This window comes from Fundulus heteroclitus, chromosome 15 (assembly GCF_011125445.2).
Source record: "Fundulus heteroclitus isolate FHET01 chromosome 15, MU-UCD_Fhet_4.1, whole genome shotgun sequence".
NCBI classification, from domain to species: Eukaryota; Metazoa; Chordata; class Actinopteri; order Cyprinodontiformes; family Fundulidae; genus Fundulus; species Fundulus heteroclitus.
Window position 1 is genome coordinate 15,028,133 of NC_046375.1, and position 13,161 is coordinate 15,041,293.

Sequence of the window (13,161 nt, forward strand, 5' to 3'; positions counted from 1 at the left end):
TTGGAAATCCCAAAAAAAGTAGATCTATTTTCGTGAGCTGAGCCAAATAATGTGAATCACAAGAAAAAACTCGGAATTCCCATCTGCACTTTTAAAGCAACGTCGCAGCTTTATGACGTCCTCTTTACCCGCTACCCCGAGAGGAGGACAGGGTGCGTTTTCCCCAGCTGCCGACACAATCTGCACACATCGTCAAGCATCTTAAGTTTTATCTTCACTACAGACTCTCTCTTGTTATGGATAATAACTCTGCTTTCATGTTTCTTCTGTATTGCAGAACTTTAGGTTCGTCATCCATCGCAAATCTACAATGGCCGAGGAAGGGTGAGCATGACGCTTCTTTCAGCTACAGCTAACATTCATGGCGCTGGTGGTTATAGAGCATTAATACTAGCAGGACTCGCTTAGAACCCGCTTAGTAGACGAGAAAATAAAGGCGGACGTCGATCCAGGTTTTCAGGGACTGTGTGTAGTTTTTATGTTTTCACGTTTAACGCCTGAAACGACGCTGAACACAAGCAACCTAAGCCTAAGCTGAGATGTGCGTTCAGGACTAAACGCAAAGCGTGAGATCAGTATTTACACTCGGATATAAATGAAAGAGGTTAAAGGAGAATTCTGTTTTTCTCGCCCCTAAAGTCGCTCTTTGTCTTTCTAAATATTGAAATATGCCTTAATGCTCAGTTGCCACCTATGCGCCATAGAAAGATGGACGCACAGACGTGTTCTCGGTAGATCGCGTATCAAACAGGGTTTGCCGGCATAACGCCATATTAGAGTGGGGATTGTTTTTATTCTGCTAAATCCACAGAAGACAGATTCACTCTGACCTGTAGGATGTAGTGTCCCGTTCGTTTCACCCAAAAGCTCTGATCTGTTGATGTTTCCATGGATGGAAACTGATGATGATGATGATGATGCAGCAGCTCCAGTACGTTTTGTGCTTTAAATCAGTCTAAACACGTTCTCCCCCCCCATTGATTTATTTTTTTATTCATTTATTTTAAACTGTTGCGAATTCTCTTTTCTTAGGTGTACTGATCTGAATTTTGCAGCCGGATTCCACCCTTTTTTATTTTTTAATTTTTTTTTTAAAGCTTTTTAATGTGAGATTCTCACATTTTTCCTGCCCTGCCACGTGTCGTCATCTTATCTAGCGAGCTGAAGGTGTATCAAGAGGATTTGCTAGAGGTCCTGAAACAAAGGATTGGCGTTAAAGTCGTAATCTATGGTTTCCTATTGAGAAACAAGGGAAGCTTCGCGTCATATGCGACGGCAGCGTATTTTGTAGGCTGCAGGCAGACAACGGGTTGTTGTAGTTTAAGTGGGTTCTTCCATCCGCTTCATTTAGAACCAGGAGGCGCTTGGCACTGTTAAACTAAGAACTGTGAGGGTCCGACATGCTGGATACCAGTGGGGGGGGGGGGATCAAACTGAAAATAGGTTTATGTCTTGCTTCTAATTAGCATTAGGACAGTCTTTTTATTTATTTTCTGCATACGTTTGTCCTGAAAAAGAACCATAGGTGTGCATTTTAATATCCTGCGGGTCTCAAACCTCAGTCTTTATTTTTGCTTAGAGCTCTGCTTCAATGATGATTCACTTCTTTTGTCGGATACCCCTTCACTCTACAATGAGTGAGATCCTCCTTCTGATGTGGCAGAAGCTCAGTAATGCAGCTTTAACCCATCAGCTGTGCAAGATGAAACGTCACTTTTTTTTTAATTAAAAAAAAACCCTCTTTCTTGTCTGACAGCACTGCTGCCGGAGGTGTGATGGATGTCAACACCGCTCTCCCCGAAGTGCTCAAGACCGCACTCATCCACGACGGCCTGGCGCGTGGCATCCGTGAGGCCGCAAAGGCCCTGGACAAGTAAGGGACCGTTTTCACTCTCTCTGTGCTTTTGTAGGGAGCTGGTTGCGTCGCTGTGCTTAAAGCGATGATTTGGGAAAGCTTTGAGCGGATCGCTGCTTGATTGGCAACGTCTCGTTTACACGGTGAAGGAAGCGGGGCGAGTTGGGTAGAAAAGCATCGAGTTAAAACCTGACGAAGTACAGGGAAAAGTGCACCTGATCATTTATTTACTACCGGAAGCCCGGTCGGAATAGCTTTGGCTTGTCTCAGAGATGGATATGAATGTGGCTGTACATATGCAGTGGAATCTGGTAATATTTACTAAATATAGTAATATTTTCTTCACAACTATCCTAAAAGCATGGCCTGTCAGAACAGCGTGCTTTTATATAAAAAAATATTAAATCCAGATGTGGATCACTGTTGTCGATCGGCTTTTCCTGAGCCTGAACAGCATCGTTCTGACCGTTTGGGTCAGATGTCCAAAGAAAAAAAGTAATTTTTTCCCCCCTACAACATGTAAAGTGCTACAAAGTAGGATTTCCCTTGTTGCAGTGTTGGGTGTGTGTATCAGAGCAGAGGATAAACAAGGCAGCCCTCCTTCATAATTCATACCATCGAGCTCCTTAGACTGCAGTGTGTTCAGCACTCTGGTCAGCCACTTGATGCGCTACATAAATGGTGTCACGATGCCACCATGTTGGTACCAACGTGTATTTTGATAAACACAAAATATCATTACTGAGTGCATGGATTGGGCCTTACTTGGACAATTCTTAATTAATGATATTGGCAGAAGAACGCTTCTTTAATGAGAAGCATCGATAGTTATCATGATCTGATGTGAGCACCTCAAACTGCAGACGCAGCCTGAGCCGAGCTTTTTAACGCCGGGGAGAGCCTGCTGTCTCTCTTCAAGCAGAGATTTATTTTAGTGCAGCTGTGGTTCAGTGAAAAACTGACTTCAGTGCTTGGAAGGTGGAAGGGGCAGAGCTCACAGCAGCTCTTACTGCTCGCTGAAAACAGTAGATTGTGGACTGATTGATAATTTTACGTGTTGTCGCCGAAGTCTCCAACGGCACAGAGAAAAGTCGCCACTTGTTTTTCTGGAAAGGCTCACGAGTCGGTCTGAAAACTTCCTAAATCTATCAACAAAGTCTGAGCTGGCAGCAGCAAGTCTCTCTCAATGCCGCAGTACCAAAACAACCCTACACATAGACCCAGTTAGGTCTGTGTGGCTTAGTGTTGGCTACTGCTTTTTCTTTTGCTGGTCAAGGTGTTGTCCCCACATATTTTTGTGTGTTTTTTGCAAATGTCTTTCTTGCATCGAGTTGATTTCTTGTTGTTGTTTTATTTTGCAGACGTCAGGCCCATCTCTGCGTCCTGGCTGCCAACTGTGACGAGCCCATGTACGTGAAGCTGGTAGAGGCCCTGTGCGCCGAGCACCAGATCAACCTGATCAAGGTAAACCCTTAAAGAATCTGGTGTCATGATGCTGAAGTAGACAGCTGTGTTTTTGTGACGCTGTTGGGATTAAAGGCGTTTTGCTGCATCAGTGATGACAACTTGGCTCCCTCTACTGAAAGCTATGAGGAAATGCCTTTGTTACCCAATTCTTGTCTGAGATGCGGTGCAGTACCCGCGGCTTTAGTTTCGTCACTTTAACATGTAGGATGAAGTGATGCGTTCACCTCGTTTTACCAAGTGTCACTAAACCGCCGTCGCTCGTTTTCACAGGTTGACGACAACAAGAAGCTCGGCGAGTGGGTCGGTCTGTGCAAGATCGACCGTGAAGGAAAACCACGCAAGGTGGTGGGCTGCAGCTGCGTTGTCGTCAAGGTAAAGGGTCCATTTGTTTGTCAGTGGAAGAATAGTTGGGTTTAATGAGTGGAGGGGAACCACAGATCCAGCTCATGGTGGAGTTGAGGAGGCGGCCAGTCAAGTCCAGGTGCTGTGCATTGTGCCACGCAGCTGTCCAGTTACTGGCGAGATAACGGCCAAAGTACGAGCCCCATCATCTGGCTGTGATAGCTGGGGTCCCAGAAAATGGCTACATGTGGTTTTAAACGCAGCAGTGTTGGGCCGGGTTTGTCGGTTCAGTTTTATGCTGTTAAAGTGACTTGTTGCCCACGTGCAGATTTTAGAAAACTACTCAAAATTTAAGGAAATGAGACTAATTTGACATGAACCTATAAAGTCTACATGTAGGATTGTTTAGCCCAGCTTTGTGTACGCTTGCAGCTGTCTGAGCTTAATTAACCATACAAACTCAGCTCCAACTAATCCTTGTTGTTTTCTGTGCAGGATTATGGCAAAGAGTCTCAAGCCAAGGATGTGATTGAGGAATACTTCAAATCCAAGAAATGAGATGTTAATAAAACGTGGAAATGACTTTGCTTCTGGGCGTTTCTTGACTTGTGTGAGATCCAACTCTGAAATCAGAGACGGGGTTGCTTCTACATGTTAACATCTTATATAGAACTACACTGCATCCATGTCTGTCTGACTGAGCTTCGACCAGTCATTCGTTTTCTCCATAAACGCTTATTGTGTTGGTCTTTTGTGAAAGAAGCATTCAGATATCCAACTTGACAAAAAAAAAAGGAAGCCAGAGGTAAAGATCAAATCCTTACAATTTAATTTCTGACAAAACCCAAAACATCAACTGTCCTTGAAATTTATTGGAAATAATTTACAGAAGTTTTTTTTTTTTTTTTAACCACAGATCGCATTTTATTGCAAGTTTACCGCCAGCAAGAAAAGCTTTAGAAAAAAAAAAACACATCCCCCGTTACACATCGACTCTATATAGAGATTCCTTCAGATTAATATTTTAGGAGGGGACCGTACGCTCCAGGTGAGACGTCCTCCTTTCGCCCTGTGCGCCGATCGCAGACGGATCGTGAACAGAAACATCCTGGAAAGTCTTCATCCTTGGGGATCCCAGTTAAGCTGCATAAACGGGACCTTTCTTTTTATTTTTTTATTATACATAAAGATCCAGAGCAGGAGGGCTGAGCAGGGGTCACTACTAACCCCACTGACCGCATCACCTTCAATTTAAGACTGTTTAGAGTTCATCAATCCAGACGTTCAAAAAAAGACAGAAAAAGAGATCAAACCATTGCAGTCTAACGTGTTTGTTCTTTTTAAATAGTTGTAAGAAAGAGGGCCGCTCGTTTCCGCCGCCAACACCGCGTGAGTCCATGATGCCGTGGTAGTTACAGGTATTCAAACTCCAGTGCTTGGTGTAATGCCAGCAGGTCAGAGTGACTTGATATCCTCCAGAAGGGCATGTTGTGCTGTGAAGCAGACACAAAGATTAGAACCAGAAGCTGCTGGGCGCGGCCGCTCACCACCACCTCAACCCATGCAAGCTACGCTACAGTAGCTTGGCGCCGCTCACTAGGCCAGAGCACAAACAGAACCCATGCAGTACCAACATTTGAAGGGGATGTGCCTGTCACCTTCTCCTCTGGGAGTTACCTGAAACCAACTTGGATCTAAAGACCAAATGGGTCTGAATCCAATCCAACTGTACATGGGGCATATTTTGACTTAAGTCAAAAATAATTAAAACTCAATTGAGTTAATTTTATATTTCTTGTGCTGCAGTCCATGACATTTAAAATCTGTGCAGCAACACAAAAGTCCACTTTTGATGGTTCAGGCTGGGAAACTGAACTTGAGCTGCTACGTCGGACAAGGAAATCACTTAATAGTAATTTTTAAGTAATTAGCATTATTTTGACTGAAGTATTTGCTAATTGAGTACAATTTATTGAAAGTGCTTTAATTTATTTTATTTAAACAGGCATTGTTTAATAAAGTATTGAGTTGTCGATATAAGGCCTAAAGAGATGGCTCTTAATAGGAAACTGAAATCATACTTCGAGGTTGTGTTCTAAAGTGTAAAATCTCCCAAAAATGTGACCCTAAAGGTCATTTAAAAAAAATCTTGAGTAATGAAAGCACGTAAATAATTTTGTCCTATTAATATGAGCAGGCTACAACATTAAAGTTTTATGCTCTGAATGTTAAGTTTCAGCGAGTGGAAACTGAATCTTTTCCACACACAATTTCATATGTAGAGCTGGACTGAATGACGTTCTGAGTTTAGGTTCTTCATGGTATTTATTTCAAAGAATTGTTTGGAAAACATTATTCCTAAAATCGTTTTAAATGCAGTTTCATATTGAAAGCAGAACAATGGTGTTCCCGGCTTTCTGTGCCAGGAGACGTCAACTGGAAGTCCATGTACAAGCACAAGTCTTTTCATTCTAACTCTCAAAAAAGAAAGTGACAAGAGAATATCCCCATTTTTTTTTTGTTTCGTTTTTTTAACGAACAAACCCCAGCTTCAAGCGTCACAAAATAAACCCACAACTGGAAAGGATTAATTTTCCAAAAAATCTTTGTGCACCACCTAGAGTAAAGCACTACTTATGAAGCTTTTTTTGTGAATAGTAAGTTTTTTTTTTGTAAACTATGTATGGCAGAAGTAAAAAACATTACATGAATGGATCAAAAGCTGCATAAATACCCTAAACAAAGGCATTCAAAGCTTGGTTACTGTGTACACTTGGGCAGGCTGTCACGTAAACTCTGACCAGAAACAAATTCTGCAAATGTTAGTTTATAAAATAGTTTGTGGTGATACTAACACTTGGTACTAGGCATGGGCCACTATTAGACTCAGTATAACCTTGATTAAAGTATTAACACACACACAGCAAACATAATTAAATGCTTTTATTTAAAAGAAGCAATGTTTATTTCTGCCACTGCAGGTAAAATATTCTCAATCTTTTAATATTTATTGTTTTGATTCTGATACATATCAGACAGAAGAAACCACATAGAATAAACACCAACTATATTTAGTTATAGTTTTAAAGAGCTTATGGCGAAGAATTTGTTCCCTTTTGCTGTTCTGCTGTTGATAAAGAAACACAAATAAGAGAAGCTGATGCTCAGTTTATTATAGTGCATTTAATGGGTCTCCGATCTGGGAATCAAGTACTTACTAAAAAGCTGTGACACAGTTGTGAGAGTGCGTCTAAAATCAATGTTACATGTAGCCACTGCAATGTGGAAAGTACAGTTTTAAAGGACGTTTATAAGAGGAACGAACAAAACAGCATTCCTGGCCGTCGCCATATTGGAATCCTGAGCTTTTGTTTTTTTGTTTTTATTTTGGAATCCCGACTCCTCCAACTGTCAGCTGGAACGCTTTTTACTTAGGTTTTACCCTATTCCCATTTTCCGATTTTCATTTTCCAAGGCAAATGGGATGCAACATAACTTCCCAGTACAAAGGGAATGTCTTAGTGGTCGGTCTGCCTACCTGAGTAACTGGCCTGGACTAGGCTGCTTTACACGCATGCTGCTCCTGCACTGCAAAAAGAGAACTAAAAATAAGAACATTTTGCTTGAAATGAATGTATTTGCCTTTGATTTGAGCAGGTAAATAAGATAATTTGCCAATGGAATGAGTATTTTTACCCCTAAAATAAGATAATTAGATATCAACCTGCACTTGAAATATGATGATGGAGATGAATTGTTCCTATTTTATGTGCAAAAATCTTATTCCATTGGCAAATAGTCATATTTACCTGCTCAAATCAAGGAAAAATACTTTCATTTCAAGAAAAATTGTCTTATTTTTAGTTCTATTTTTGCAGTGTAGCTTTACAGCTGTAGCTTTAAAATGTAATTACCTTATTAAGACTGATATTTACTGTCCACACCAGGACTGTCTGTGTTTTTTCTTTTATTTAGCCAGCTGTCTGGCACCTGCTATTCTTGGTGTTATTCTATGCTTCACCAAGAGAAAATGTCAGTGACTTTGAAACTTCCTACAGCATTTTATTACAAAGACTTTAAAACGCTGGTAAAATTATGACTGAAAATGCTAGAGTTTTTTTGTTTTTGTTTTGTAACGCTTGTGTAAGCCTTCGTACCGACTACGGGCCCATGCCTGTTTATTACACTAAAGTGCCAAAGCATATTCAATTATCCAAGCTTTGTTCTTCAGTTTTCACTCTAACAGTTGCAGTAAAGGTTATCCCAGCACACTGTAAAACAAAGAAGCCAGTCAACCAGAGAAAGTCAAAGACCAACACAAAACAAACGGGGGGGAAAAAAAACTGCTGCAGCAAAGAAAGGCAGGTTTTGTCCAATCAGAGCTCACGCTGTGCAGAGTCGGCCGATTGGAGGGATGTCACAGTAAGGCTGCGGTTCCGTTACCTTTTTGGCCGCCTGTTCCTCTTCCACACCGTCCCCAATTACAACATACACTACTTTCCTGCCAAACCTTTGCATTATGCGCTCAAAGCAACTCTCTTTTCCTGCAAAAAACAAATGAACAAGGGGGAAGGAAGGAGGGTAACATGGTCAGAGGGGTCAAAGCTCGGAAGCTGTTTGTTTACCTGGCTGGCGGCATGCTCCTCATCCTTCCCATCGCCAATCACAACATATGTAATGTTAGTGCCAAAGCGGGAGACTATACGCTCAAAACAGCTCTCTTTGCCTGGAGACAAACAGATGGCTTTCACAGGTTTTTCAATTGTTTAGAGAGGGATATAAAACACAGGAAGGATGCATCAAGATACAAAGATTAAAGAAATATTTCTTCCTTTTTACGAAGAGGTGCAGTGTCTTTTTTATTTGTTGGCTGCAGATCAAATTTGGGCGTTAAAAACACTCTGGCATTGGATTTTAGTGATTCTGGGACATCTCTTTAGCATTCGTTAAAGCCTGTTAAGTCATCGGTAACCTAAAGTATTACTAATTGAACCTGTGCTCCTCTGAGCCACAATTAACACCTTAATCAACTAAACAAGCATTCAGAGTGAAAATGTGGCCTTCTTTGCACAGCTATCTTTCAGTCGTCTATTATTGTTACATTATTGCGGTTTTGTTCACAAAGGATTTTCTGTTCTTCCCATATCTCTACTTGAAATGATTCTTCTAGTTGGCGGTGAAGGATAAGTGTATTATAACCCAACAAGAATGCACAAACCATACATTTTTTTTTGTCTCCCTGAAAGAAAAGCTGGCTTAATTAAACTTTCTATGTAGTCACCATTTTTGACCAACCACTCTGATTTACTTTTACCCTTTTCCATACTCCTAACTGTTCATTGCAGAACGATATTTATACATTTTAAGCCATGCGCTTTATAAAGACATGTATCATTTTTTTCCCACTGTTTGACTTAAAATCTTACTAAATCTTTCCTGTTTTAAGTCAGAATGAGCAAATTTTATCAATTTGCTAAATGACAGGATGACAGAATATTTTTCAGATGCAAAGACTACTATGCTAAGGCTTAGTCGTGGCTTTTTAGGCTTCTGGTTGATTAATTGACAATAGTTAAGTTAAATGCAGTCACACGTGTGTATGTATTTTAAGGCAGCTCTTCAAACACGTTGCTTCCTTGTGTGATATCATGAAAAGAAAAAGTCCGGCAAGATACCAGGAAGGAACTTCTAGACCTTCAAAAGCCTCATGGTGGCACGTTCATCTGTTCAAACAATTGTATGCATCATGGGACAAGCTACCATAACATTCAGGAATACTTTAAGATAACATTCTGACTGACACTGCTAAGAGATTCATTCTTCAAAGTGGCACAAGTCACATACTGATATGGATGAATGGCCACTCAGCAAGGATGAAACGAACACAAAGGATTAAAAAAATGAAAAATGAATCTGTCTTTTTGTACTGTGTATATAAATATCTGGTTTCAAATGTAAGTAATTGTCCAGCCTTTAAATAAAAATCCCCCTTTCAGATGTTTTTTTTTTTTACATTCTTTGACTATAAATATGAGCAAGCTATTTTCTTATAGCTATTTCTTTATGTCAAAACCCAGCAGTCACTTGGTTGTTACTTAAATGTTGTTCTCTGTAATGTTTTACTGTTCATGTACAGCACTTTGAATCGTCTTGTTATTGAAAAGAGCTATATAAATATAAATACCTTTCCATGCCTTGCCTTAAAAGTTCCCACACACTGACCGACTTAAAAAAAACATGAAGTATAGCTGAAACTATTTTGGGTTAAACCTATTTTAATGGCACACTTGGTAACGCTGTTAAAACCTTAGGCTGAGGCTTTTTCTGCATGGAGTTTGCATGTTCTCCATGTCCATGCGTGGGTTCTCTCCGGGTACTCCGGCTTCCTCCCACAGTCCCAAAACATGACTGATAATTGGTCTCTCTAAATTGACCTAAGGTGTGAGTGTGTACATGCATGGCTGTTGACCCTGTGATTGAATTGGAGACGTCTCGCCCAATGACTGCTGGAGAAAGGCACCACCACCCCTGTGACAATGGACAGATGTGTCTTTGCTTTTCCTGCCATTTTGATGGAGACATCTCCTAAGCGGCCCCTAACGACAAACAGCCACTGCTCCACACAGCCTTCCAGTTATCTACTGAAAAGCTTGCTCTCTCCTGCAGCCTGTAGGATGCATAAACTTGTCCCATCACATTGTAGAAATTTGTTCTTAGATCACTTACTTCTCTCTGTCTTAATGTCAAACTGAAAGAGACTGAAAACATATACCTTTTTTAAACTCTTGATCACTCAGCAACAGTGGCAACACCGAAGAGTGTTGTTAACACTGCCCGGAGGTGCTCATTATGGTAGGTTATTAATCAGACAAAGATATGATTTTTGAGTTTTGAACTTGCTGGTCATAAATCGGGGCCAAGCTAGCAGAAACACAGCCAGTTCTGGTCAGCAGAAGGTTCCTTGGTGCATTTCTACTTTAAACAAGATCTGGCTGCTTGGAAGAGAAAACAATAAAAAGAGACTCAAGACTCTACGATGGTAGTATATTTTGTTTTTTCTTTGTTTTTGTAAATGATGAAATTCATACCATAAAATAAAGAGAAATAGGACAGATGCCCTTTCCCAGTGAGATTCTCTCATTCCTCATGCCCTCTTGTGATTTGTAAAAACCTGCAACCCACCCAGGATGAAATGCTGAAGTGTGTGTGGTTGTCCGTGCGTGTCTGGGTCTTACCTATTTTTGTTGCACTGTAAATATTTTCAATAGGGAAAACAGATCCAAGACTGTACAGAAGAACTTTAGCCAGCGCCGGTATGAGCTGCGTCGTTGTTACCAACACATTTACACAGTTACTCCTGTGGGCAAGAGGGACATAACGGCGTACTTTATGCATCGCTTAGGTTGAATAGATTTTTCATTTAGGTTCTTTGGCTCAGATGCCACATGTTGACCAGCCTCAGAACAAAGATAATAAGCTGCTCTTTATGTGAGGGACAGTGAGTATAAAATCAAGTGGGAACCTTGAGCTGATGATGGACAGGGACTTGAGTGCGTGGGTGAGCCAGGAATCAGTGAGAGCCTCCACCTCGGCTCTGAGCTGCAGCCAGGCGTCTCTCTTAGCAGGGCCCAACAGACCTTCAAACACAGAACAAATTAAATCAATAGCATTTTTTTCTTTTGTTCTTCCAGTGTCAGACTTTTAAAAAACTGGATGAATTGATGTGGGCCTTTCCTGAAATTTAACACCTTAATTCTTTGTTTTTTATTTAATTTAGTTCGGCCTAAATGAGGTGTCAGTTAATGGAAATTTGCGCATGTTAAAGACTTTTACGAGTATGTTTGCTCAACGTTGATCCTCAAAGATTTTGCGGCCCCAGCAGCAGTGAAGGTTGTGGTCAGAAGTTTACAAACGCTCGTTTATGAACACGGGTGTCCTTATTTGAGTGTTTATTGCTTTATTTATTTGAACTGTACTATTTCCAGGATGGCACAATACATGTACGATATATCGTATTATGCATGCATACAGCTATCTTTAAATAATGACTCAAGGTGAAACCTCCCAAAGCCCATGCATGAACTGCTCCTTTGTTTTCTATTCTGTCACTTTTAGGTTCCCTACGGCTCATAAACAAAACAATAGAAGCTCTTCTCGAGCAATGTCTCCTTTCAACAAGCGACCACGAGATTCCATGTTAGTTGGCTTACCCCCTACATTGTTTTTGTACGTGCTATACAACTCTTTGACCCGTCGGTAGCGGAAGGCCAGCTTCCTCATCCAGTCGACCCCACCGCGGACCCCCGTAGCCAGGCACAGGTTGGCGCTGGTTGCAGCTGCATGGAAGCCATCAGTTGCAAAACTGTAAGTACTGTCAATAATAATGATATGTTTTATTTGAAAAGTCTCCTCTGTTAGAACAAAAAAAAAAAAACTCAATTATTTTTTTATTAGTGATCATGGAAAGTAAAAAACAATTTCAAGCGACTTTTAGAAGCAAGAGAGCGAATAAAAGGCAGGAGTTTCCCCCTGGAACAAAAACAATCATGTTTTTTTTTTTTAGGACAGGTGAATGTTAAATAATCACCTTAAGTCTTGGCCGTTGTCATCTGATGACACGTCATCAATGTGTACCTGATCGCATTCCTGCATTCGCAGACAAAGACACAGATTAGACAGTTAGATCAACAAGAACATCGACATTTCACGGTAAAAGTTTCCTATTTTGTTGCACTGCCTCCATAAACTTCAATGTGTTTTATTGGAATTTATGCCATAGACCAATGCAGAGTAGTGCATTGTTGTGAAGGGGAGCTCTGGTGTGAAATTTACTGAGCTACTATGAGTTATGCAGTCTAGAAAATGTGGCAAGTATTAGAGGAGTGCCTAAAAGAAAGAAAGAGGCTCAATTTTAGAGTTTGCCATAAGCCATAGTCAGATGACAAATGAATTTAACTTTTCGGTCTGCATGCAAAACTCTGTCATTGCACAGTAACCTGACTACACCATCTCCTCTGGGAAACATCATGCTGTGGATATTAGTGTTTCTCCAGCAGGGAGAGGGAAGCCGGACATCAAAGTTGATGGATAGAGCTAAATACAAGGCAATACTGGGAGACAACCAGTTAGAGCAGGGTTCTGCAACCTGTGGCTCTGGAGCTGCAAGTGGCTCTTTGGACCTTCCACAGTGGCTCTTAACTTTAGCTACAAATTATATTTTTATTATGGTATTTAAAATAATAATGATAATAAATGCAGTTTTTAGCAGTTTTTTTCTTGGAATAATTGCTTTTAATTTTCACAACAGAATATGATGCTAAAAGTGGTAGTAATATTTACTTTTAAATCAATTTTTTTTCATTATGTTGGAAACTATGATTTTTTTTACACCATTATCCACAAATATCAACATCCATCCATCCTCTTTTTTTAAACCTCAAAAGAGACATAAAAGGGCGTTTCTTTTACGATAACAACATATTTCCTACAGTAGATCT

The 13,161-nt window shown here is 40.6% G+C and overlaps 2 protein-coding genes and 2 non-coding genes across 10 annotated transcripts in view; 3 read left to right on the forward strand and 1 right to left on the reverse strand.

The window, feature by feature from the left end:
* The first annotated feature begins 59 nt into the window (after positions 1–59).
* On the forward strand, positions 60–4,247 carry rps12 (ribosomal protein S12). The gene is made up of 6 exons (XM_036147498.1): positions 60–152; positions 278–324; positions 1,757–1,873; positions 3,217–3,319; positions 3,593–3,694; positions 4,160–4,247. Exons 2-6 carry the CDS (start codon positions 311–313, stop codon positions 4,220–4,222), a joined length of 399 nt encoding a protein of 132 aa, XP_036003391.1. The 5' UTR covers positions 60–152; positions 278–310; the 3' UTR covers positions 4,223–4,247.
* Positions 1,586–1,667, forward strand: LOC118566252. The gene has a single exon (XR_004932896.1). It is a non-coding gene; the product is annotated as a small nucleolar RNA SNORD101 (small nucleolar RNA).
* LOC118566251 lies at positions 3,404–3,485 on the forward strand. The gene has a single exon (XR_004932895.1). It is a non-coding gene; the product is annotated as a small nucleolar RNA SNORD100 (small nucleolar RNA).
* A 223-nt stretch (positions 4,248–4,470) lies between the features above and the next one.
* eya4 (EYA transcriptional coactivator and phosphatase 4) overlaps positions 4,471–13,161 on the reverse strand; it is a 71,575-nt gene continuing 62,884 nt past the window's right edge. For 4 of the 7 annotated variants that reach the window (XM_036147494.1, XM_012880694.3, XM_012880692.3 and 1 more), the window contains 6 exons: positions 12,252–12,310; positions 11,875–12,035; positions 11,187–11,301; positions 10,900–11,021; positions 8,108–8,208; positions 4,471–5,157 (listed from right to left, as the gene is read on the reverse strand). In XM_036147494.1, the coding sequence (XP_036003387.1) occupies positions 5,077–5,157; positions 8,108–8,208; positions 10,900–11,021; positions 11,187–11,301; positions 11,875–12,035; positions 12,252–12,310 (639 nt within the window). In that variant the 3' untranslated portion in view covers positions 4,471–5,076. Of the gene's footprint in view, positions 5,158–8,107; positions 8,209–8,289; positions 8,391–10,899; positions 11,022–11,186; positions 11,302–11,874; positions 12,036–12,251; positions 12,311–13,161 lie in introns of those variants that run through there. The other 3 variants (XR_004932867.1, XM_012880693.3, XM_036147497.1) reach the window with 3 other exon arrangements.